This window comes from Lepidochelys kempii, chromosome 1 (assembly GCF_965140265.1).
Source record: "Lepidochelys kempii isolate rLepKem1 chromosome 1, rLepKem1.hap2, whole genome shotgun sequence".
In the NCBI taxonomy this organism is placed as follows: Eukaryota; Metazoa; Chordata; order Testudines; family Cheloniidae; genus Lepidochelys; species Lepidochelys kempii.
Window position 1 is genome coordinate 297,584,953 of NC_133256.1, and position 24,698 is coordinate 297,609,650.

Genomic DNA, 24,698 nt, shown 5'->3' on the forward strand with positions numbered 1-24,698 from the left:
GAATCATAAAAGATACTTCATCATAAAGTGCTGCAGAAAAAAAACCCTGTGTCTGCCTGACTTTGGGAGAAAGGGAAGAAATGACAGAGATGGAATCACATCATGCTACATAGCAACCTGTCACCAAATCAGGGGTGACATACTGGCCCCACTGCAGTCCCATTTACTTCAGCAGGGCCAGGATTTCATTCTAGCAGTGACAAATAGACACAGGGGATCTATATATGGTACTTTTGTGGTTCCATTTCCGGAACGTCTGAGTGCCTTACAATCTTTGATGTGCTGATATCAAAAGCCCCCAAACAGTGTGTAGCCCCATTCTGGGTGGACTGTACCCACCTATGACAGATGCCTAAGAGGTCAGCCTTTTTCTTACACTTTAGCAACATTCATACATCTTCTCATGCTTATAAAGTCTCATTGACTTGAACTTAATTTTTCCACTGCTTGATAGACACCTTAAAATATTTTTTTTTATGTAACGGTTGAGACAACAGCATTTTTCTAAGAATTCTTCCTGTTCCACAGCTTTCTTTAATACAGAGCTTAAAATAGCAATCTAAAAATATTTTAAGTACAGTAATTGTTTCGTTTTAAACTGAGTCAGCAATGGTTTCATAAATATAGGGTCCTTTAAACGAAATCTGGACAGAATATTTTGTTTTGTAGCACTTTTTTCCCATCCTAAAACTGCTTACGTAAGTTATTTTATTTTTTAAAAATTGTATTTGTCCTCTATTTTATAATTACTATATGTTGTTGGCTTTGAAAGTTTACACCTTATAACTAAAATAATAATTTCCTTGAAAGACAATATTTCTCATTTATAGAATGAGGTGCCTTTGTAAATCTCATTCGGTGCCTATCTGTATCTTGAGGTGCTTAAATACCTGTGTAAATCTGGCCCTAAATGAATACTACAGCAGTAAGCCTGAACAAAATAACCTAACAGTAACCATCAAACATCTCCAGTGTAATGCCAGGCAAATTTTCCAATCCCTACACTGAACTGAATACTGCTCTTTTTCCTATATACATTGAAAACTTAATATACAATTAAAAACAAAACCTCATTTGTGTCTCTCTTTAGCTATTGAAATTAAACTGCATTATTTGGCAACTATTTCTTCTTTTTGACATTCTCCATGGTTTATAGTTCAACTTGGGGGAACAAACTTTAGTTCTACTTTTGATTTGGCAAAGATTCATTTTCATTGGGCCAAAATGTTTAGGGAAGTGAACAGTATAGGTTATCATGAAACAGTCATCAGTTGTATGCTGTGAGAAATAGAACAACATGGTCACCAAAATAATTTATTCATGTTATACCCAGTTTCTCTTACACCTGGAAAGCAGAAGTGAAGCTGGAAAGGACATATATTTTTGCTATCCTGGTTAGATCTGGTATCTCAATCTAAAACATATGCAGGATCCTTCGGGCTCAGGTCTATGATCTCTGGTCTGGATCCCTGTCTGTCACTTATAAAAGCCAAGGGTAAATTGCTAACACATTTGGATGAATGGATCCCTTAGGGAGAGCACAGCGCTAGATAACCAATCTTCAACTTTTGTTAAAAGTCATCTCTTGATATCAAAGACATACCTAATTATTACCAACTCTTGAACCTTTCCAAGAGAAGGTGACTGAAAAGGTCATCAGCTGAGTAAGTTCAGAGTTTCTAGTTTCTGACTGTGGCATGGCACAGAGATGGCCCTGTTTGTGAAGACTGATGCCAAACAACTCTCCTTACTAGTACTGCTAGATCTATCATTTGCTTTTGACATGAGTGATCACAATGTTCTGCTAGCCCAGCTGCACAGACGGAGCTGGACAGGATTGTTCTACAGTGGTTCCATTTGTTTTTATGGAACTCTTTCAATCAGTGGGGCTGGGAGAAGATGCATCTGCCCCAAGGCCCTCTTCTTTGGTATCTTTTATGGGGTGCCTTTCTCACCTGTGCGATTCAGTGTTAAACCATTCAGAGAACTGATTCAATGGTATGGTCTTCAGAACACTGTAAAACCCCTATTGACATCACCATATCTCCTCATCACCTCAGCAGTTCCATTATCCTAACTGTGATGTCAGAAGGGATGTAACATTAATCCAGATAAATGGATGTATTGTTTGTAGGACAGGGAAAACATTTAGAGGAGACTGTATGTACAGTGGCTTTTATTCTAATACTTCACCTATGAGACATATTCTATTTCACCTGCCTCTGTATTACCACTGATCTGTGAACCGTTTTATTGTCACGCTTCTCCACTGACATTGTAGTGACAATGCCACTTTCGTCACATTGGCCGGACATGGCTCAGTGTTGAGCACTCCCAGAGTCCCACTGATATCAATGGGGGAGGGGATCTTAGCCCCACGTGGACTCTCGCAATCCTGTAGAACCTGTACACCGAGTGCAACACTGGTGGCAGGGTCTTTCATAGTGTTTCACTATGTGAACGGTAATAATTCTACTCCCTACATACTGGGTTTGAAGGAGAAATATATCCAACAGGATATTCCCTTATTTAAAAAGAAAGTGTTGCCTACTATTATCGTAATATTAAGCCATATAAATGGACTATCCCTTTCCTTCCAAAGGAGTCTTCTGTAATGTCAGATTATTCATCCAATTGAAATTATATCTACGCTACTCAGGGCCGTCCCTAAGGGGAGTGCAGGGCCTGGGACATAGGTGCCGAGTTTCTAATCTGCTGGGGGGTGCTCCCTGTGGCTCTGCCAGGCCCTGCCCCACTCCACTCCTTCCCCTAAGGCCCCACCCTGCCTCTTCCCCGCCCAGTTCTACCCCCTCCCCCGAGCCCGTTGCACCCTCACTCCTCTCCCCTCCTCCCCAGCACCTCCTGATGCTGCGAAATATCTGATCTGCAGTAGGCGCTGAGAGGGAGGGGGAGGTTCTGGTAGGGAGGGCTCCTCCTTGCCCCCCCACCTGCCTCTGCTGGCCTCCTTACCCAGCTCACCCACCCACCTCCCGCCACATTTCCCCACCCGTTGGGCCCCTCAAAGCATGGGGCCTGGGTGATCACCCCGATTCACCGTACCCAAGGGATGGCTCTGACTCTACTATTACAATGTCAGTAGAAACTTTTCATTTGCTGTTATTAACCAAAGGAAATTAAATAAAAAAAGGTTACAACAATGTTAAAACTTAACAGACCCTAAAAATGAAGGAAATTCAGAATCAAGGTATAAACTGTCCTTTAGCTACCATACTGCTGTCTAACATACCTGGTAAGTGGGGCAAAATATACTACCTATGCTGCCCCATGCATCAGGTATGTCATTTTTGAAATACCGACATTCCAGAGCATCAGCACTTCACAGCATGCTGTTGCTGTCTGCAGAAAAGTTGCATGTGAAGGCCAGAAAAACCAGATTAACTCACCCTGTTGAACCTATGCATTGTAACAGATCTTGTAAGATACCTACCATACGAGCAAGCACACTGTTCTGAGACCACGGCAATACTTAGGGACAGAGGGATGAGTTAATGATGGAGTGATAGCCTTCACTCCAAATTTCTTTGTTTCAATCATTTAAACATCAGCAGTACTTTTACTGTAATGTTTCATTTCATGCACAATATACAATTCAGTGAAGCACTATGAATGGCTGTTTCAAAATTTCTTTTAGTAGACAAAACAGGAATGACACCATTTCCTCACTCTGTTTTGAGAAGTTTTGTTATAAAAACCAAATTAAAGTGTCTTGAAAATATTATATCAGGAAAAAACATGATAATTAATCTTTATACTTATACAGGAAATGCATTAGAAGCACACTGGATACACTAACAGTACACACACATTTAAATACCTTCTAGAATCACAATCATGAGCAGATTGTAAGGTGTTCAAATATTAATTTCCTCCTAACTTTAATCTCCATCAATTCTTGATGAGAAATAAAATGGTTTTAATGAAGAAAAAAACAATTCATACCAGTCTGCTAACCTACATGAGAGGTAGCAAAATGTCAAATTATTTTAGCTTGAAAAATCTTACCTCTTACAACAAGGTCAGCTGAAGCTGAGGAGTTGTCAACAATTGTCTGTGCTGTGCATGTGTATCTTCCAGCATGCTGCAGCTGTACATTTTTAATAAGCAGTTCACCATTGGCCTTTATCTGTTTAAGAAAATTATATAATTTAGATTAATAAATTAGATTAATAATTTTCTTATAAATTTGTAATACACACACACACTCTGTCATTTGATATACAGTGATTGTCACTCATGACTAACAAGTACTCACTTTCAGTACGGAAAGGAGAGGACTACCTCCCTCAAATAAATGCTTGATTTATTTATATTGTAGCAGTGGAAAGTACTCAGTATTTCTTGAAAAGCTGTTGCTTTTTAATAGAGCTGAAAATCCAAATGTTCTGAAACTAAAAAGTCTTTTTCACTAGCCGGTATTGCACTTTGTACACATGTACCATGTGCATGTACACTGCCACATGAAAACACTGGTTTACAATAGTTTTAGCCTAGAATTTTGCATGATTCACTTTTAAGTTTTTTCCCAATATCACTTAAATTATTGTGGAATTAAGCATAGAAATAGTAAAAACCCAACAATGGATAACACCACAATCTATATCCATGTCAGTAAAGATCTGCTCCATATATTGGCCCACATCAGGCCCCAGAAATCAATGTATGGATCAGCTGCCTCCCTGGCACTATCTTCTGCCTCCCGAGGCTGCCACAAGGAGAGGACAAGCCTGTTCAAGACCTAGAAGCTACGCTGTCTTCCCAATAGCATCACATTTGGATAAAGATCTTCAACTTCAGGCTGTATCACCTTTACATGGAAACCCTCCATACTGGGGAACACCCATCATCCCTTTAAAGGGAGTCCTGGGAGCAGCTGTGGCAAGAGGTGCAACTGGCAGCTGAGAAGCACAAGACCTCTATGCAGATGGTTTTATTACAAGTGAATTACATGGAATCTATAGGATTCTAAAGGTGAAACCATAGCTCCTTCCATGATGGGCAAAACTCTGCCTTCCCCAAGGAATCATCTGTAGACAAACTCAAGGTTCCATTCTGTAAGGTGCTGAGAACTCCTTCACCAATTCAGCGAAGCACATACGCACATGGTTAATTTTAAACCTGTGAATTCCTGCCTCAAGGAACTTCAATCTAAATAGACAATAGAGATTCAGACATACAAAGCATTGCCAACCAGCAGATGGATTTGTAACACATCAGTGCAATGTTTTAAAACATCTTACCAATAATAATTAACCACAAAACTTCTTTGGATGGTGGATTAACACTAGTAGAGTTCACAGAGAAATTTAATCTTATTATTAGGTACAATTGGTATTGCAGAAGCGCCTAGAGGTCCCAGCCCCTTTACACTAAGCACTATAGAAACACAACTGTCTACATTGCTGCAGGGAGCGAGCCTCTCAGCGCAGGCTGACAGACATGCTCCGTTCAAGCTAGCGTGTTAAAAACAGCAGTGAGGACGTTGCGACACAGTCAGCAACTCAAGCTCGTCACCTGAGCTTGGATGAGCTATGTACTCAGGCGGCTAGCCCAGGCCAGAGCATCCACCGTGCTATTTTTAGAGCACTAGCTTGAGCACAGCTAATGCACTTCTGTCTCCCCAAGCCGGGAGGCCCTCTCCCAGCTGCAGTGTAGACATGCCCAGAAAGTCAGTCCCTGACCCAAGAGATGAGAGGATGGGTGCCTGAAACGTGGCACATGAGAACAGAGTGAAGAAGGTGGAGACGCGGGTGGGAAAGTGGTATTGGTGGGAAAGTGGTTATTGTAGTCATCAGCTGTAAAGGGACTGACCAAAAATCATTGTTCCCTAGGGTGACCATATTTTCCTATGCTGAATATGGGACACCTGGTAAAATTACTCGTATTCAAGCGAGGTCAATGGCAATCAATCAGAAGTATGCAGTACAAACGTTCAAATTAACGTCAAGTTGACTGAGCCCCTGTTAAAAAGAAATACTGTGTAGCTGGATTCTTTTTATTGATCTTCTTATCTTTAAGGCTTTAGGTTTCACACGGGGAGGGGTGACACACACGCACTCCTACCCCCCGCCCCCCACACATGGGGAGAGGTTACACACACACTCCCATATCCCTCTCTTACTTGGGGTGGGGGTGACTGACCAACTGACTGGACCCTCCCTGCCCAGCGCTCTGTAAGCATGGCTGTGCCTTCAGGATGGACCTGCATCTCCTGGTACCTGGCGCTGCGTCTTCCCAAGGCAACACATGTGGGGGGAAATGCAGAGTCACAAGCCCCTCCCCAGATTTCTGCCAGGCTTCACACCAGAATGTGGCCAGCAGCAGCCTTTCAGCACTGTGCGGGAGGGAAGGGACAGAAGCTGCTTCCAGTCGCAGGAGGTTGGGTGTGGGTCTTTGCAGAGCTCATCTCTTCTTCTACCCCCCTGACCCTGGGGCTTTGGCACATGCAGGACTTGGCTCCTCCTGGCCAGCAACTGAGCCAGAGGGTCTCAGGCTTTCCCAGGGCGCCGGCCCAGTCAGAGGCAGTGGGGGAAGGAAGGAGCCTGCCGGCCAGGCTGCTAGTGAGCCGAGTGCTCTGAACAGGGGCTGGTGCTCTGCACAGCGCTGGGAGCAGGATGTGTCCTGCTGGGGGGGATATGGAGGAGCAGCAGGACTGGGGAGGTGAAGGGGCAAAGCAGGGAGAGGACAGTGAGAGGGGAGCACATAAAGGTCTGATGGGTGGGCAACAGAGGGGACACATAACTGGCTGCTGCCTGGCACCTGCCCACACGCACCAGCCACTGCAGCTCGCAGCGCACAGCCAGCACCAGCCGGAAATGGGACGGGAGGAAAGGGGCAGGGCACTGCTGGCCGAGAGCCAGTATGCAGTGCGGGCTGCACTGACAGACCAGCAGAAGGAGCAGCCAGCCCCATGCACTACATCTTCGCCCCACCACCAGCCTTGCACATCCACCCCCATAGTTTACCACTGGACCCCCCCACTCACCACTGGTGGGAGGACGGCTGGCAAGCAGGGATCTGGCCAGCAGCAGGACCCACCAATACTGATGTGGGGGAGACAGAAAATATCGGACAATTTGCCCATTTTTAAGAAAAAGTTGGGACACCTACAGGAGGGCTTAAACACAGGACTGTCCCTTTAAAAACGGGATGTCTGGTCACTCTATTGTTTCCTACCAACATACAATAGAACCTGTATACAAGTAACAGTCATTCAGTGTATAAGCAACACACATCTATAAAGAATAAATAGTGTAAACCACGTTGTATACCTAATGGTGATTATGGGTACATTATACTGTAAATACGCAAATGGCATAAAACGTTCAGTAGTTGATTTTAATTATCTATATCATTTTATATCTATGCATTGTTTTCAGTCTCAGAAACAATTCTATAGAATTTAATTAAAGTATATAACGTTTGGTATTTTAAGCCCTCATCACTTCAAATATGTAGCTACTGAACAGGGCAATTATTTATTTGCATCACATGCATAAGAGCAAACAAAATGAACAATAACTTTTTGTTTTAAACATTTTTCTTGTCATCTGCCTCAGGGGGAAAAATTAAATGTATGTACATTCCCTCCTCCCTCATCCTGTATAACTACCTTTGCTCTCTCTGGAGTAGCCTGCAGCTTTCCTCACAATTCCAGACAAAACAAGAGGAGTAAATGGACCAAACTGTAAAACCTGCCAACAGCTCTCCCTGGCCATCTAGTAAGGGATCTGCTATGACAATCAGGCTCACACCCATCCTCCCACAATCTGAAAACCACACATACACTATCTTTTCACTGTGCTGCATAGCCTATCGTTTTCTCAGTGCAACTCCCACTTACTTTAAGCTGGAATCAAGTAGGTTTCTGGAGAAAAGACTAGAACTAAAATTCGTCCAGACAATGTTCTGGAAGTCTTACTCCTTTGAATCTGTCCATGCAAGCATTTAGTCTGTGCAACACAAAGTCAGCCTAGAACAAACTGCTTCTGCTTTCTTTCTGCCTAAAATGAAAGTTGAAAACGGGGCTGCTGAGTGAATGTTTTTTTGTCACAAATTTTGAGCTGATTTTCATGTTTCATATTAATGCACCATAGACTAGCTTTTTCACTGAAAAGTGTTAATTTTACATTTGTATGTTAATAGATTATTTAACTGATAGTGTAACATCTCAGCTTATGTGAGGACAGTATAATTATAAGATAGCAAATCCAGATGTTAGCATGGAAAGTTGCCTTCTGACTCCACAGGATAAACGTAGTAATTCTAAACAAAATTTAATTTAAAGGGCAATAGCTATAAATGTAAATGGCATAAATATATTAATCTGCAGTGAGAGCTTGCAATAACATTTTGTAGGAAGTGCGAGTTTTACTGAGGTTCACATACATAAGTTATGTGAATGACAGAATGTTTCATGCAACATTATCCACTAAACACAGCACTGTAGAAACAACCTCTTAAGCAGGCTCAGGCCCTGATAGTCCTTTGCAGCCTTAATCTCAGACCACAGCTACTCCAGCTCCTCTCAACCACCACCATGTTTTGTTATATTTTTTTATTTTTACAATCCATAGCCTGCTTCCCCACTTTCTTCTGGGGAAAAGTACACTAGTAGTAGCCACTAGTTCTGCCTACTTCTCCCTTCCTTCAGGCTTCTTACTCTCCTGTAGCTCTTCCTTCCTTTCTGGCTATATAGTCCTAGCCACTGGGGATACTTCCATCCAATTAGACCTTAAGTTGTATCTCCAAGCAGCTAACTCGGCTTCTCTTCCAACCGCCTGTCTTTCAATTAATATAACCTGGTGGGGTGTTGAGTGATAGGGTGCTGAGTTAGCTCCTGAATCAGGACACCCCGGTACACAAGCATTTCTGACTCTGGCACAAAATCCTACTCTTTTAGTTCCCTTAAGAATTTTATTTCATTATTTCATTGTGGTCTGACTCATTATTATGAATTAAGTAGTGGATACTGCTCTTTCATGGAATCTACTTCTTTTTCAAAGTGACTATTATGAAATGTATTACTATGTTCAATGGTTGTTGGACAAAAAAAAGGTAAAACTCCTACTGACTTCATGAGTAAAACATAATGTATTCTGAAAAATTCTCCAGGACTCCATGACCTATTAATGGGGGTGTAGAATAAACAGAGTCCATGTACTCATTTTGTGCATTTAAAAATACATTAAAAGAATAATGAGGTCAAAATCAAGCACTCAAAAATTAGGAAAAGCCATAATTAAGACTGACTGTTTAACCTTAATTTACCCCATTTGTGCATATTAGAATACACTTTTTAATTCCATGATCACATTCTATTTTGTCCACAGTACCTCTGCCTCATTCAATGCAGAGGATGGACAGTACTCACTGAATGAGAAGCTGTTCTATATTTTGTTATATCTTGCTTGTTCAATGTGTGGGCCAAGCCTTATTTACTGAATATTATTCAAATCCTGCTCTAAAGAAAGGATTATTAGTTTTCCTCATTATAGTATCTGAGTACTTCACAAACATGAATGAATTTGTTTTCAAAATACACTTGTCAGGTGAGGTGGTAGTATTATCCCCATTTTAATGAGGGGAAATTGAAGCACAGAGAAGTGAATATAAAATGTGTTCACTAATTTTGGGTAATAATCAAAGGCTAATAACTTTCCCTAATTTGGGACTTGTTCACATGAACAGCAAAGGGTACATCCCTGCCACAGAGACAACCCCCCTGCCAATTTTCAAGTCCCTGCTCCAAAGCATGGAGGTCACAGAGTTTCACAACCTAACAGCTACAATTTTTTTTTTAACATGGGCAAAACAAGGTATTTCCCCCTTAACCTGGTTCTCAGTAATGGCTAAAGCATTTTTGCTGAAACTTTCCAAAAAAATTCAACCTGGGGTAGACACTTGGCATTTCAGCCCATCTGGTTAAATTTGGCAAAATTATGACCAACTGGTCACAACAGGGTTTTATAGTGGGAAGCATAATAAACCTAAACTATATGCATTGTTATCCGTAGCAGCTATAATAATTTCATATATACACACATTGTGGGTAAAATACTGCTCTTTGTTACACCAGTACAAAATCCAACAGGAGTTGCACCTGCAAAACATGGACCTCCCTAAATATATACATACATATACAATTATGTGTAATATTTTGTTAAATAATACATGTACACAATGTTTAAAAATAACTCACTTATTCACAGATGCTAGTTTGCAAATGTATCCTTAGCTTATTTAGAAAAGGATTACTGAAGTAAATCACAGCATTACACACGTGTTAGTCTTTAAAATATTTTCATAAAAACCCTAATCATCCTTTCAAAATATATCTAAAGTTCTTTCATGCAAGGTAAAATGTTACAAAAGATTAACAGCTGGATTGATATCATACCACATTGGAATGATTAACATTTAACTCTCCTAACTCACTCCAGATTGTTCAGAAACGGCATTTTCCTATGGAAAACAAACACTGAAATAGCTCCTTGCAATCATGAAACTTCACAGTCAGAAGCATAGTGGTAGCATTCAAAATAAAAAAAAATGTAAAAACCAATTTTAGTTGAATTACATTTAGAAGTAATGGTTATCTTTGATTTTTTTTCTCATCAAAAGGTTTGGGAAAGGTATAAACCTTTATTGCAAACAAAAATTGTATGGGATTCCATATGGTCTTAAAGCTAGATAAGTAGTTAACACCAAAGTGGATGTAATGGACACTTACAAGGTCCAGGTTTATGTCTCTTGACTGAAAACAGGAAAACAAAAAAATAAAATGTAAACGTTTTGTAAATACTCTGAAACAAGAATGTCAATTGAGAACAGCCATACTTGGAGATCACAATGATAAAGGAGAAATTTATAGCAATTTGGAAAGAAGTGTAAGAGGAATCAGAACAGAATACTGGTATACAAAAGAAAAGTAGAGAGCTGTCTTATTGGGAACCTCCTGTGATAAAAGAACAAACAAGCCAGTGAATGAAATTAATATACAACAAAAATTAAAAAGTAACTTTTTTCTGAGTGCAACATAGGAACTCTCTCTTTAAGGACATTACTAAGGTAACCAGTTAATTGGGTATAAAGGAGGATTACACACATATGGAAAAGAATAAAACATGAAGTTAGTTCTATACTTTACTGGCATCTAGTGTGAAGAAGAAACTCCAGGTCATAATGTAGTAAATTCGCATGCCATGTGCAATATTGATTTCTCCTCTGAAGCACTGGCAATGGCCATAGTCACAGAGACTAGATGGACTATTGGTCTGTTCCAGTATATTAATTCTTGTTTTCCTACCATCCATAGTCTAAATATAATTAGCACCATTATTGCTTTTAATTGTTATTACATTAATACCTATAAGCACTTTTCAATTCACTAACATTACAGGCTTGATTATCCCTTCTGCCAGTGTGGGTGGACAATACACATGACAGGTGAATCCAGATTGGTGCCAGTTTTGTGGCATACTATTTCCTTTTCCCATGGAAGCTCTTCCATGAGTGCTTCATGGTGATCACTCTACAGGGCTCTCCAGAGTAGTGTTTCCCCAAAGTATATGGAGATTACTGCATAAATTAATACTGACTGGTTCCAGACATCAACTCCTCTTTCCCTGTCATGCCTGACCTGTGTTGCCCAAGGGGGTGAACGGATGAATACCATTGTTCTGTGGAAGTGAGAGAGGGCAACTGCCCAACCCTCCTGATGAAACAATGGAGGAAACACTTGGAGTTTCCAGTTCCCTACATTAAAAAACAAACAAACAAACAAAAAGCCCTCTAGAAAACCTAAATGCTTAGCCTGAACTTCATTAACTTTTAACATATCCTGGGAGGAATCATGTAGACCATGAATCTCTGAGCATCACCTGTTTTGCAAATACATATAAGCAAAACTTGTTCCAAACCACACAGGTTTGGTTTCAATTGCATAGCTCAGAATTCACATGATCTAATCATATTGCTCCTTCCATTTAATACATTTAAAATTTTTCCTAATTGTATACATTAATTCTAATATATTTAAGTTTATAATTATATCATTAAACATTTTAAGTAATGTTATATCTACTGACCCACAGTAATAAACTTCTGGAAATTTCCCTTATATGTTGTGGCAAATGGCTTAGTGCTGAAACGCTAAACAATGTGGAGATAAAAATGTTATCTACCCACAAAATAAAAAAAATGCATACACTTGATCTCTCTCTTTCTCTCGCCGAAGCTCTCCTGAACCAAGCTTTTTGCAGTTGGTGATAAAGCTTTCCATACCTCAATAGGAGCCTAGGTTCTCAGTGGTAAAAGGAAAGCTTACAAAGCAAATAAAGAACATGGACGTCAGCAGATTCTGTCCACAAATTAGATATGAATGCTTTGTATGTTTTCACTCAAAACCTCAACTTGGCTGGGTTACAAACTGCCTCCGTCAATACAGAGAGAGCTGAATCACAGCCTGGAAATTGTGATAGCAGTACTCAGGGATGTTCCAGAGTGTGTATGCGGTTCACCACCCAAATATTTGCCAACTTTAAAGCAAAAGACTTTCATCATATGAGCCCTCTACTTATGCTTTTAGACTACAAAATCATGCCAAAGGCAAAAAATATCTCTGTATGATGTACACTCTTTCTTGGATGTAATGCTCTAAAGACCTTTCCCACTTTGTTAACCTTTTGACTGCTGTCAGAGTGTGCCCAAAGGTGAATGCAAATCCTTCTCAGTACCTCTGGTCATCTGACTGAAGAAAGGATTCATCCCTGAAGGAACATCAGATCACAGGAAAAGACTTCATCCCTTGATGCAGCTGACATGCCACTTGGCACTAACAAAGATAATTTGGAGGAACTATAAAAATCCAATGAGTATAGTAAATCAGAAGCAGTGGGCAAAGTTTGCAAATTTGGGTCCCCAAAATTAGGCATGTGAGTTTCAGAGGTTCTGAAGAGGTACCCTGAATATACAAGATAACAGGTAATTCAGAAAAAGAGGAGTCAGTTTAGCCAGACCTTGCTGTCTCCTCTCTTTGCAATAGCCTAAAAGATCTGTAAATCCTTTCATTGTGGACAAAAATATTAAAGGAAAATCAGTTTCCCTGAATGTCCTTGTCCCAGCAAAGGGTGATGAGGAATGGCAAAAGATATGCATTTGCACTATAATAAATACAAACAGCACAGACACTTCGACAGTTGTGGCTACTTGACCTGACAGTGTAAACTGTGATTACAATCACTTTTCTGATTCCTTGTTCCCAAGAGACACAGGGACAAAATCTACTCAGATTTACACCAGTGCAATCTCATTGTCTGGGTCTCATTAGCAGACGAATTTGGCTCATTCTGGTTTGTAAGAGATATCTGGCATGTGATTTAGGGGTAACTAAAAATCAGCAGTCTAATAACAGGGCGTACACAGAAGGACCTCATCCTTCAAAGGCCCTGTATTTATATGAGAAGGAAATATGGTGCTAATTCTACCCTTGATATGTGGACTAAGAAATATTTCCAACAAATATATTATTCTTCCCCCTTCATACATTCCACTGCTTCTGGTGCCAGAAGACATCTGGGAAACTGTGTTTTGTACTGGTGTCATTGCGATAAGGTCTCCCACTACTTCATTTTCAAGAAAGAAAATAGGTCAGAAGCTGAATATGCTTTTGCAAAAGGCTCATGTTCCTAGTAGCCTGTGGGTGGAGGATATAAACTAAACTACTAACTAGATTTCTGAGTGGAGTTAAGGACATATGCTTTTCTGAGCCCACGCTTGCCAAAACAGGTATGACACATGGATTCTAGCAGTCCTCAAAATCTCACAAACACATTGATTACAAAGATACAGTGAGCTGTTTTTTCAGGAAATTGTTTTTTCCCTAGAGCAGCAGTTGCCATGTTTCTAGCTTCCACTGAATAGACAAAGTTTTATTGTTTTGAAAATAGCACTGCAGATTAATATGTCTTCAGTGCCTCCTGTTTTAGCTAATAGTTTGTTTATCTCACCCTCACCACCATATCTCTGCTTTCCTTCTGCTGCTTGCTCTTAACCATTGACTCCATTCCTCTCAACCCAGGCCTGCTCCCCTAGTGTTATGTTCTTAAAAAATTCCAGGTTTTCCTCAAAATTTGACACAGCCCGGAGAGAAACAAATGACTCCAAACTCACCTGTATGTGTGTGTGTGGGGGGAGGGGTGGAAGGGGGGGAGAAAGGACTGATGACAAACATTTATTGGAAGTCACCTTTACAGAGTCTCAGGAATCCTTTAGAGTAAGGGATGTGGATCAGTTGATCTGCCTGACCATGCCTTAATCAGCCACTGTCTGCTCCCTTAAACTATTTAACAGCTTCCTTCTGCAGACAGTTCAATATGGATCTGAACATGCTTGCTGTACCTCTGGTTCTCATTCCAATCCATGCATCCCACTTCTTTCTTCCTGCTTCATAAACTAGGTTCTCTGTATAAATTTTCCATTCCCTCCATTTTAAAACTCCGCAAACTTCCAATGTTTTTGCTCAGTGGAAACCTTAGACATACCTCAGCAGAGCAGTCTAATGAACCCTGCTGTACTCTGCAAAGTGGTATATAGAGAAAGTAATTCAAAACTTTAAAAATGCAAAATACTTTCCCCCACGTCTTTTTTGGTGCAACATAGTTTGTGATCTGAATAAGTAGACAATTATAAAATAACATTGCGTGTCTATTTAATGCAATGTTATATGAGAAATGGATAGCTGCACAAAAAGACATTGTCTACCATGTCCTCCCAAGGAGCCACTGCTGTTTGCAAATCATAATCTAAATTACACAAATGAGCAGATACCATACAATACTCATCTAATAACAATTTTACAGTCCAAGTTACACTGCGTGGTTTACAAAGAAATCTGTAAGAACAAATTTCACTTTTTCCCATATGCTGGCTCCATCTGTCCATGACCTACTTCTTACTCTTTGTATTTAGAAACTAATGACTGATAGAACACTGGATTGAGATTCAAGAGACTTGGGTTCTATTCCTTTCTCTTCCACTGGCCTGTTGTGACCCTAAGCAAGTCACCTCTCACCTCTCTGTGCCTCCATATCCCAGTCTGTATAAAGGGCATAATACCTCCTCTGTAAAGGAGGTATTATGTCTCCTGTCTCCTGCTTTGAGAATTATGGATGAAAAGTATCATATAAGCGTTAGGTATTATTATCATTATTTTATGAAACAGGTACATCACAACCAACAGCAATGCAGGCTTCCTCATACTACTCTGCCAATGTGACTTCCTTCTAAAGGGACCAGTTCATTTAGTTCTTGACCTGTCAGCTGAGCTTGCCAGGAGACAAGTGGCAATGGCTAGAGTAGTTTTTTGTGATGTGGATATTTATTTACTAGAAACTTGTGAACTTAAACCACCAACTAATTTCACATAGACCATTAGGCATTTTTTTCTTGTTGCATATTACCTCTTTCCTCCTAGTACAGTACAGCCCTTACATTACATATATGTAGCACGCAGTAGGACTCAGTTGGGATTTTCACATATAGCTCTCAGGAGCACACATTCGACCTTTGTCCACCTCGAAGAAGACTTGGCAGGAGAAATAATAAAGGAAACACAGAGGACAGATACAGAAGAAGGGGATAGCATTGCATATCCACTAAGTATTCCATATATGGCCCTAGAAGACTGAGAAACTTCATGTGCTTTCAGATTGTGGAGAGGGCTTGGGTGAACTAATTAATATTTGCATGAAAAAATGTTTTTGAGAAAACGGCAAAGTAAAGATAATTAACGTGAAAGATGACCAAATACACCACGTCTGAAAAACATTGGCTGGAATTCTCTATCAGGCAGGGGAATTCCTTAGCAAAATTTCACTTCCAATTCTAGCATAGAAGATCTATGCTTGTGCATTTGAGATATGGGGGTGGATGGAGTTAGTTAAAGAAATCTGTTAAAAATAAAATTCTATAAAACCTTTTGCATAAGCTAAGGTGCATAGAGGCTGATATATGGAGGAGGAATAAACTGCAATTTCTGGCAAGGTAATTAGCTGTCAGATGTTAAGAGAGGATTGACAGAATGATTTGCTAGCTTTTCAGGAGACAAGATGGATCAAATCAGGAACTTTATGTCCTTTAAGGTGGCCCTATCCCTGAAGAGACTGAGATTAGAGCCACTATATTGGATGAAGGCTATATTTGCCACAAGGACCAGACATGCTGCCTGAGGAAAGAAGGGCTAAAAACACTCACACACAAATACTGCACACTACAATATAACTTTTCCACATGAACGGAAAAGTCCTGCAACCTGAGTTCAACACGGGCTTATAATATTCAATAAGCATTATTAAACACGAAAAAAGGTTTAAAAACACTATTAATAACACCTCTATTTAGTCCAATTAGTGGCTGCCATCTTTGAATCTTTCCTTCTGAGGATGGGAATACAATGCCTCTTTTGAAGCTTCCACTTCTTATGTGTTTAAGTTAAAAAAAAAAAAAGAGACAACAGAGGTCCCAAAGCGGCTATTGGCAGACTATCTCAGAAGAAACCATTACAAATGACCACCATATGTTCCTCTGATGAGACCACTTACAAGGATACATTTCTTCTTCAAAAATTTTAAACCAAGTAGCGGCAAATTCTTTATACACCTCTGATGAATCCAATTTAGCAACCTCCATACTGAAATACTTTATAGGCAAATGTGAGACTCCATGGGACACTGAGCTTTCACAGGAAGCGGTCACAAAGCATTACACAGCTTGCAAGTTGCCAAAACTCAAATGTAGGGGACTGCCCTTCAAAGCATGCAACCAGTAGCCAATAATTGATTTCCCTGCCCAACTCAGGGCAATTCTCCAAATTAACAGGTGGCCTGGTGGATGCTAAATCACCAGCAGCCAAGGTGTGGTATGTGCATCTGGTGAATTTTAGATTTTTAATACAAATAATAATTTTCTTGGGCTCAAAACCACCATGATAAACCCACCTTTTGGATACAGTAACACTACAAATAGTGGTAGGAGAACCTCCAACGTTCAGCATTCAGCTAAGTACGCAAATGTTGAGACCTTACCTAAAGTAACGGAGACCCCATGCAACACCCTGAGCCTCTGTTCTAGTTCCCACACAACCTATATCCCGAACAGAATTCCCATGTCCTCAAGTTGTCTTCTTGACAGGAGGCCCCAGAGTGTGCTAGCCTCTCTGCTGTCTTCAGTAGGCAGGTGGCAAATCCATCTGACCTCTTTAATAAATAATATTTCTTATACATACTTTTCACCAGTAGATCTTAAAGTGCTTCACAATCTTGATCATATTTATCCTCAAAACACCTCTGAGGTAGGGAAGCATTACTATCCCCACTTTACAGATGTGGAACTGAGGCACAGAGAGGGTAAGTGACTTGCCCAAGGTCATAGAGGAAGTACATGGCAGAGCAGGGAACTGAACCCAGATATGGTATCCCATGTCCTACACTAGCCACTGGACCATCCTTCCTGCCCATGTGGTCCATAACTCCAAGGGATATACATATCTGATGTCTCTCTCACTAGGTACTCTATATACTTTCCCTAACGCATTTGCTCTCCTCTTGGCCCCAAGGTCCCAGGGGAAGGCAGACGTACACCACCAGTCCCTCTCACACTCACCTACTTTGCTAAGCAGGTAGGAGGTGTTTGCTAAGTGCTCCCCTCCCCTCCACTACCTGCTTCACCTCTGCTCTGCATTCAGAGCCAGAGGAATCACAAAGGAGTAACTGAGGCAGAGAGAGGGGGGCAGTCACCAGCTAGACTTCCACTAATCAAAGCAACCCCTAATGGCAGGAGGCCAGAGTTGACTTAAAAAAACAAGACAGCAACAGCCATGGCCCCTGGGGCTGTGCATACTTGTGATGACTCTGTAGACTGAAGGACATTCTCAGCCAGATGGGACAGCTGACAGACAAGGTATAAAAAGACACAATGAAGATCGCAAAAATATCTACAGCAGAAAAGGAAGTTTAAATTTATGTGGGATTTGTTTCTTTATTAAATTATGCCTGTAATTTTCAATAGCTTCAGTTTCTAGATTCAGCATTTCTTACTTAAATAAATTTCAGTAACAGTTAAGAAATCACCAAGATGTTGAGGAACAGAGTAAATTTTGGTCTAAAAGGAGGTATGGATCTCATAATGAAATACAACTTACAGATAGTGGCTGGAATTTACAAAGGGTGAATGGGAGCTGAGACCCTTAGTCTCTTTTGGAAATCCCAGTGGTAATGTTAGATATGTGCAGGGCAGTAAAAAGATGATATACCCCCAACAATCCAATTTTCTAAGTTTATCTCAAACTCCACTTCCTACGTCATTATGTCTTTCAGTCCTCTCTCCCTTAAAAATGGCTCAGAACTCTTTAGCTCATTTAAATCCAAACATATATTCCACATTTTAATTCTTCTGAATGAAACTGATCTGCCAGATCATCTCTACAAGTTTATGAATTTATCTGTAGCACTCTAGTTTAGGTTTTATTAAAGAAAAACAGGTGAGAAAAATATCAGATCCTCTATCATCTAAGGCCTTGTCTAAACATTCCCAATGTTGTCCACAAAAGTCAGGTTTAGTCGATAAAACAGTGGAGGTGTACACACTGCCATGCTCCTCCTTCTGACAAAACTCTCCTGCTTTGCTGACAAAATAAAGTCACCTCCACGAGAGGTGTAGAGCTTTTTGTGCAAAGTTACATTGACAAAGTGTCAGCATAGACCCCGCGCTTGGTTATGTCACTGTAAATGGCCTCCAGGACGTGTCCCACAATGCCCATCCTGACCACTCTGGTCAGCAGTTCGAGCTCCGCTGCCCTGCAGCCAGGTACACAGGCCTCTGCCCTGTTCCCTGTAAAGGCCCAGGAATTTTTGAAATTCCACTTCCTGTTTGCTTGGCATGGAGAGCTCACATCGCATTTTCCCAGCTGATCATGGCAGCTCCACACAGCAAACACTCTCCTGCTTGGAACATACATGAGTTATTGGATCTGCTGGGTCTGTGGGGAGAGGAGGCTGTGCAGTCCCAGCTCTGCTCTAGCCGTAGGAACGTCAATACCTAAGTCGGACTTCTTGTGGCTTGATGAATAAGGGCTATGAATGGGACATGCAGCAGTGCCATGCGAAGATAAAGGAGCTGAGGCAGGCGTACCAGAAGGCAAGACAAACAGTTGCTCTGGCTCCACCGAAAACCTCCTGTTTCTATAAGGAGCTGGACGCCATCCTTAGTGGTTACCCCACGTCCACGTCTAAGAGTCCTGTAGATACAGAGTGGACTCAAATCTGAGGACAAAAGTCGTAGATGAGGAGGTTGAGTTGGAGGATGATGTGAAGCACATGGCAGGGTTGTCCGGTGACGCGGCAACTCAGGACCTCTTTTCCATTCTGAAGTGGTCTAGTCAGTCACAGCAGTCCGTCTATGGTGTGCATGATGTAGGAGGAGAGCTCTGGTAAGTGATCTTTTTGAGCTGATACTGCTGAGTTATATGAGGTAGAGCTGTCCTTTGCCCTGTATATTCTAGAAGTGGGTGAATGGATAGAAATGTACAAGACTCGCTGTGTTTGCATGTGCTCCACATTCCCCAGTGCAGCTAAGCAGTGTGGCGTAACAGTGTGTTAATGCACACCGAGATTTGATGGGAATCCTCCAGAGAGATCTCTAGGAAACCTAGAGGTACTCGCCCATCCTCTGCCGAAGGTTCCTTGGCAGAGCTGCTTTGTTCCTTCCCCCATTATAGGAAACTTTCCTGCATCAATCACCTGTGTAGGGACCAAAGCAGCACAGAGGCAAGCAGTATAGGGCCCAGGTCTGAAACTGTACACATGCAGGATACGCACCTTTGCATCCTTGCTTACCCTTAGGGGTGAGATATTAACTTTGATAACCCCTCCTGTGGAAAATGGTGGCAGAATTTACAATATTGTCCCTAGTTGATCCCCCTAAAAAAATACCTACACCTTCGCCCCATCTTGAATGCACCCAGGCCGAACTCACCATGTTCAAGGTGTTTGCCGAAATGCGTGCTTGCCACGGGACAGTGAGAAAGTGATTCATATGTTAAAAGAGGTGTATTTTACTGTAATGATTCGATGCTGTGTGTGAACTAACAATCATGCTTCTGTTTCTTGTGCTTGTGGAGATGTGGCCTTCAGGGGAACCCTCTGCACACTGGAGAAGTGCCTCCACCAGATAAGGAAGCAATCAAGGTGGAGCAAAGAGGACATGTTCCGAGAGGTGCTCCAATCCTCAGAGGTCAAAAATAGAGAACACAGTCTAAATGTGGACTTTCTTTGAGGATGTATCAAATTCTTACTGCACCAAATGAGATTATGGGGTCCGTTTTCTCCTCTGTGTAGGAGGAGAGCTCTGGTAAGTGAACTTTTTGAGTTGATACTACTCAGTTATATGAGGTAGAGCTGTCCTTTGCTTTGTATATTCTATATTAATATGAATGCATATTCCATAAGCATATCACAGGGAGAATATATCCCTTTATTTTCAGCATGGGTAGCTATTTAAGAATACTTTTGCTAATAAAAATATTTTAATATTTCTCTAGATAGTGGATATTAATTTTTTTAAGTCTAACAACAGTAAACTCTTCAGTCTTTAAATATACATGGTAAAAAACAATTCAGAAACTAAATGTTGAATCATCAGAGGCACTGAGAGAGCTTGAAGTGCTAAATTTCCATAGTTATTTCTTTAGGATATTGAAAGAATATGGTAGTGTTGAACTACACAATCAAATAACTAGGCAAACAAACACAAAGTTGAACAATGTTCAGTTTAGGAGAACCCTGAAAGTGAACTGTTAATGTAGAAACTATTTGAAAAGAACATGCACTAACATTTAAATACATATTGTTTCATTTTAGAGAGCAATGTCATAATTCGTCATGTGAGATGAAAACAACGGTGACAAGTTTTCTTCTGAAAAACGAGCTGTAGAGCTAATGAAATGCAAATTAGTTCTGTCTTCAGCAACTGATGGCACTACCAAAGCTTCCAGCTCAAGACAAAAGATTTATTCAGCTATTTACATACATTTTATCATGTCATTATGTGTTTATGACAACAATAGTAGCATTATATCAGCAACTGAAGGATGCTATTAGGTTTCAGCATTTTGATTTGCATTCTCACCATACATTAATAGCTCTATTATTTGAAAGATCTATGTAGCTCCTTAAGCTACAGGAAATTGCGGTCCATATAACAATTGTAATGTTACTAATGGAATATTTATCCTTTTATGTTTATGAAAAGTTGCATGGCAAAATGTGATTCTACCAGTTCCACAAAGTAGATTTGGTTAGAGGCTGTTTAAAGCCCCAATTACTATTGAACTGGAAATCTTATGCAAAGCTGCCACCTGGTGGCTGGAAGAAGAACTGCAATATGGATCCAGCAAAGCTAGGTAAAGAGCAAAAACTCTCAGGTACAAGCACGCATAAAAGCAGCATAAAAAGCATGAATGTAACAAATGAAATAAACAGATGAAATGGCAGGAATATATATTTCCGTTATAAGTAATTAATTACACTTGGATATAAAATGAAGAATCAAACTGATGATGGGCATTTCATATACAATATTCTAGGCAAAAACTTGTATGGAACACCACAACATTATTCCTGATTATTAAATATAACCACAAATCCAGACCCCAAACAATTACTTAAATACAAACCTCAGATCCAGACAGAAAGGGATAGACTCATAGACTTTATGGCCAGAAGGGACCATCATGATCACCTAGTCAACCTCCTGCACATTGCACCTTGCTCACCTACTCCTGTAATAGATTCATAACCTCTGACTGTGTTACTGAAGTCATCAAATCATGATTTAAAGACTTCAGGTTATGGAGAATCCACCAATTACACTAGTTTAAAATTGCAAGTGACCCTTACCCCTTCCTGCAGAGGAAGGCGAACCCCCCCCCAGGGTCTCTGCTAATCTGACCTGAGGAAAATTCCTTCCTGACCCCAAATATAGTGATCAGTTAAGTCCCGAGCATGTGGGTAAGACTCAGCAGCCAGACACCTGGGAAAGAATTCTCTGTAGTGTGACAAACTGCGTTTCCTGGCGGATTTTGCTAGCCTCAGAGGCTCATTGTGACCCTCCACATAACCCTTCTTTCTCTAGAGACAAGGGTCACAGTCTACTGAGCTATTTTCATCATAAGCCAGCGAGGGAGGTGACGAGAAGTTATTCTTCCTTGCACAGTCTCTGTTGTCTCCCAGTTTCAGTGATTAATCAGGGGGCAAAGGTGCGGGGGGGAGCCCAGGCCCACCCTCTCCTCCGGGCTCCAGCCCAGGGACCCTAATAGTATCAGCTATGGTAGCTGACCTTTTAGAAACATGACATGTACAATTCCCTGGGCTACTTCCCCCACAGCAGCCCTCGCTTCCTCAAGCTCCACTTCACCCTTACCTCAGGGCCTCCTTCCTTGTGCCTAACATGGTGTGTACTACTCAGCTTCTCCAACAGCGCAACTTCCTCCCACAGCTCCTGACATGCACACCCACCTGACTGACTGGGAGGCTTTTAACTAGTTTCAGCCAGCCCCTGATTGGCTTCAGGTGTCCCAATCAACCTAGCATTCTCCCTGCCTTCTGGAAAGTTCTTAACTGGCCCCAGGTGTCTTAATTGACCGGGAGCAGCTGCCATTTCACTTAACCTGGTACCAGGGATTTGTTTAGCGTGGAGCTAATATGTCTATCTCCCACTACTTTTCTATAGCCATCTGGCCTTGCCCCATCACAGTAGTAACTCAGAGCCCTCCTCATCTAGTGTCCCATCTCTGGTCATTGGAGATATTTGCTGCTAGCAGTCGCAGATCAGCTACATGCCATTGTAGGCAGTCTTATGATAACATCCCCTCCATAAACTTATTGAGTTCAGTCTTGAAGCCAGTTAGGTTTTTTGCCCCTACTGCTCTCTTTGGAAGGCTGTCCCAGAACTTCACTCCTCTGATAGTTAGAAACATTCACCTAATTTCACTCCTAAACTTGTTGATGGCCAGTTTATATCCATTTGTTCTGTGTTAACATTGACACAACTTTAAATAACTCCTCGCCCTTCCTGGTATTTTTCCCTCTGATGTATTTATAGAAAGCAATCATATCTTCCCTCAGCCTTCTTTTGGTGAGGCTAAACAAGCCAAGCTCTTTGAGTCTCCTCTCATAAGGTAGATTTTCCACTCCTCTGAAAATGCTAGTAGCCCTTCTCTGAACCTGTTCCAATTTGAATTAACCTTTCTTAGACATGGGAGACCGGAATTTCACTCTGTATTCCAGAGGTGTCACAAGTGCCTTGTATAATGATACTAACACTTCCCTGTCTCTACCAGAAATACCTCATTTGATGCAATTTAGGATCGCATTAGCCTTTTTCACAGCCACTTCACATTGGTGGCTCATAGTCATCCTGTGATCAACCAATAGACCCAGATCTTCCTCCTCATACCTTCCAACTAATAAATCTCCAGCTTATAGAAAAAATATTGTTGTTAGTCCATAAATACATGACCTTGCACTTTGCACTATTACATTTAATCCCATTTCTATTACTCTGGTTTTCAAGGTCATCCAGATCTTCCTGTATGATATTTTGGTCCTCCTCTGTATTGGCAATACCTCCCAACTTTGTGTCATCTGCAAATTTTATTAGCACACTCCCACTTTTTGGGCAATGGTCATTAATGAAAATGTTAAACAAGACTGGTCCCATAGCCAATCCTGGAGGAACTCCACTAGTAATCTCCCTCCAGCCTGACCGTTCACCTTTCAGTACGACCCATTGAGGTCTCCCCTTTAACCATTTTCTTATCCTCTTTACAATTCTCATATTTGTTAAATAGGAGAAGATGTGGATTAATAATTTCCCATGTGGAACTGTATCAAATGACTTACTGAAATCCAGGTAGATTAGAGCTACTGCATTTCCTTTGTCTAAAAAATCAGTTATCTTCTCAAAGAAGGAGATAGTTTGGTCTGGCACGATCTACCTTTTGTAAAACCACGTTGCATTTTATCCTAGTTACCGTTTATCTCTATGTTCTTAACTACTTTCTCTTTCAAAATTTGTTCCAAGTCCTTGCATACAACTGAAGTCAAACTAACAGGCCTGTACTTTCCTGGGTCACTTTTATTCCCTTTCTTAAAAATAGGTATTATATTAGCAATTCTCCAGTCATAGATTATGATCCCTAAGTTTACAGACTCATTAAAAATCCTTGCTATTGGGCTTGCAATTTCATGTGCCAGTTTCTTTAATATTCCTGGACAGAGATTATCCAGGCCCCACGATTTAGTCCCATTAAGCTGTTTGAGTTTGACTTTCATGTTGGATGTGGTAATTTCTATTTCCATATCCTTGTTATCCTTATTAGCCACTGTGGCACTGTGCTTAAAATCTTCATTAGCCTCATTAAAAACTGAGGGAAAGTATTTGTTTAGGAGTTGGGCCATACCTAGATTATCTTTAATCTCTGCTTCATATGGCAGTCTCACTTCTTGTTTCCTTGTTTTCTTTTTTTATTTATATAGCTATAGAATCTTTTACTACTGGTTTTAATTCCCTTTGCAAGGTCCAACTCTGCTTGGCCTTTGACAGTTCTCACTTTTTCCTTACAC

The 24,698-nt window shown here is 40.8% G+C and overlaps 1 protein-coding gene across 3 annotated transcripts in view; it reads right to left on the reverse strand.

The window, feature by feature from the left end:
• Positions 1 to 24,698, reverse strand: part of CNTN1 (contactin 1) — a 432,541-nt gene that overhangs the window by 89,190 nt on the left and 318,653 nt on the right. For all 3 annotated transcript variants that reach the window (XM_073328045.1, XM_073328044.1, XM_073328043.1), the window contains one exon: positions 4,024 to 4,144. In XM_073328045.1, coding sequence (XP_073184146.1) covers positions 4,024 to 4,144 — 121 coding nt within the window. The remainder of the gene's footprint in view (positions 1 to 4,023; positions 4,145 to 24,698) is intronic.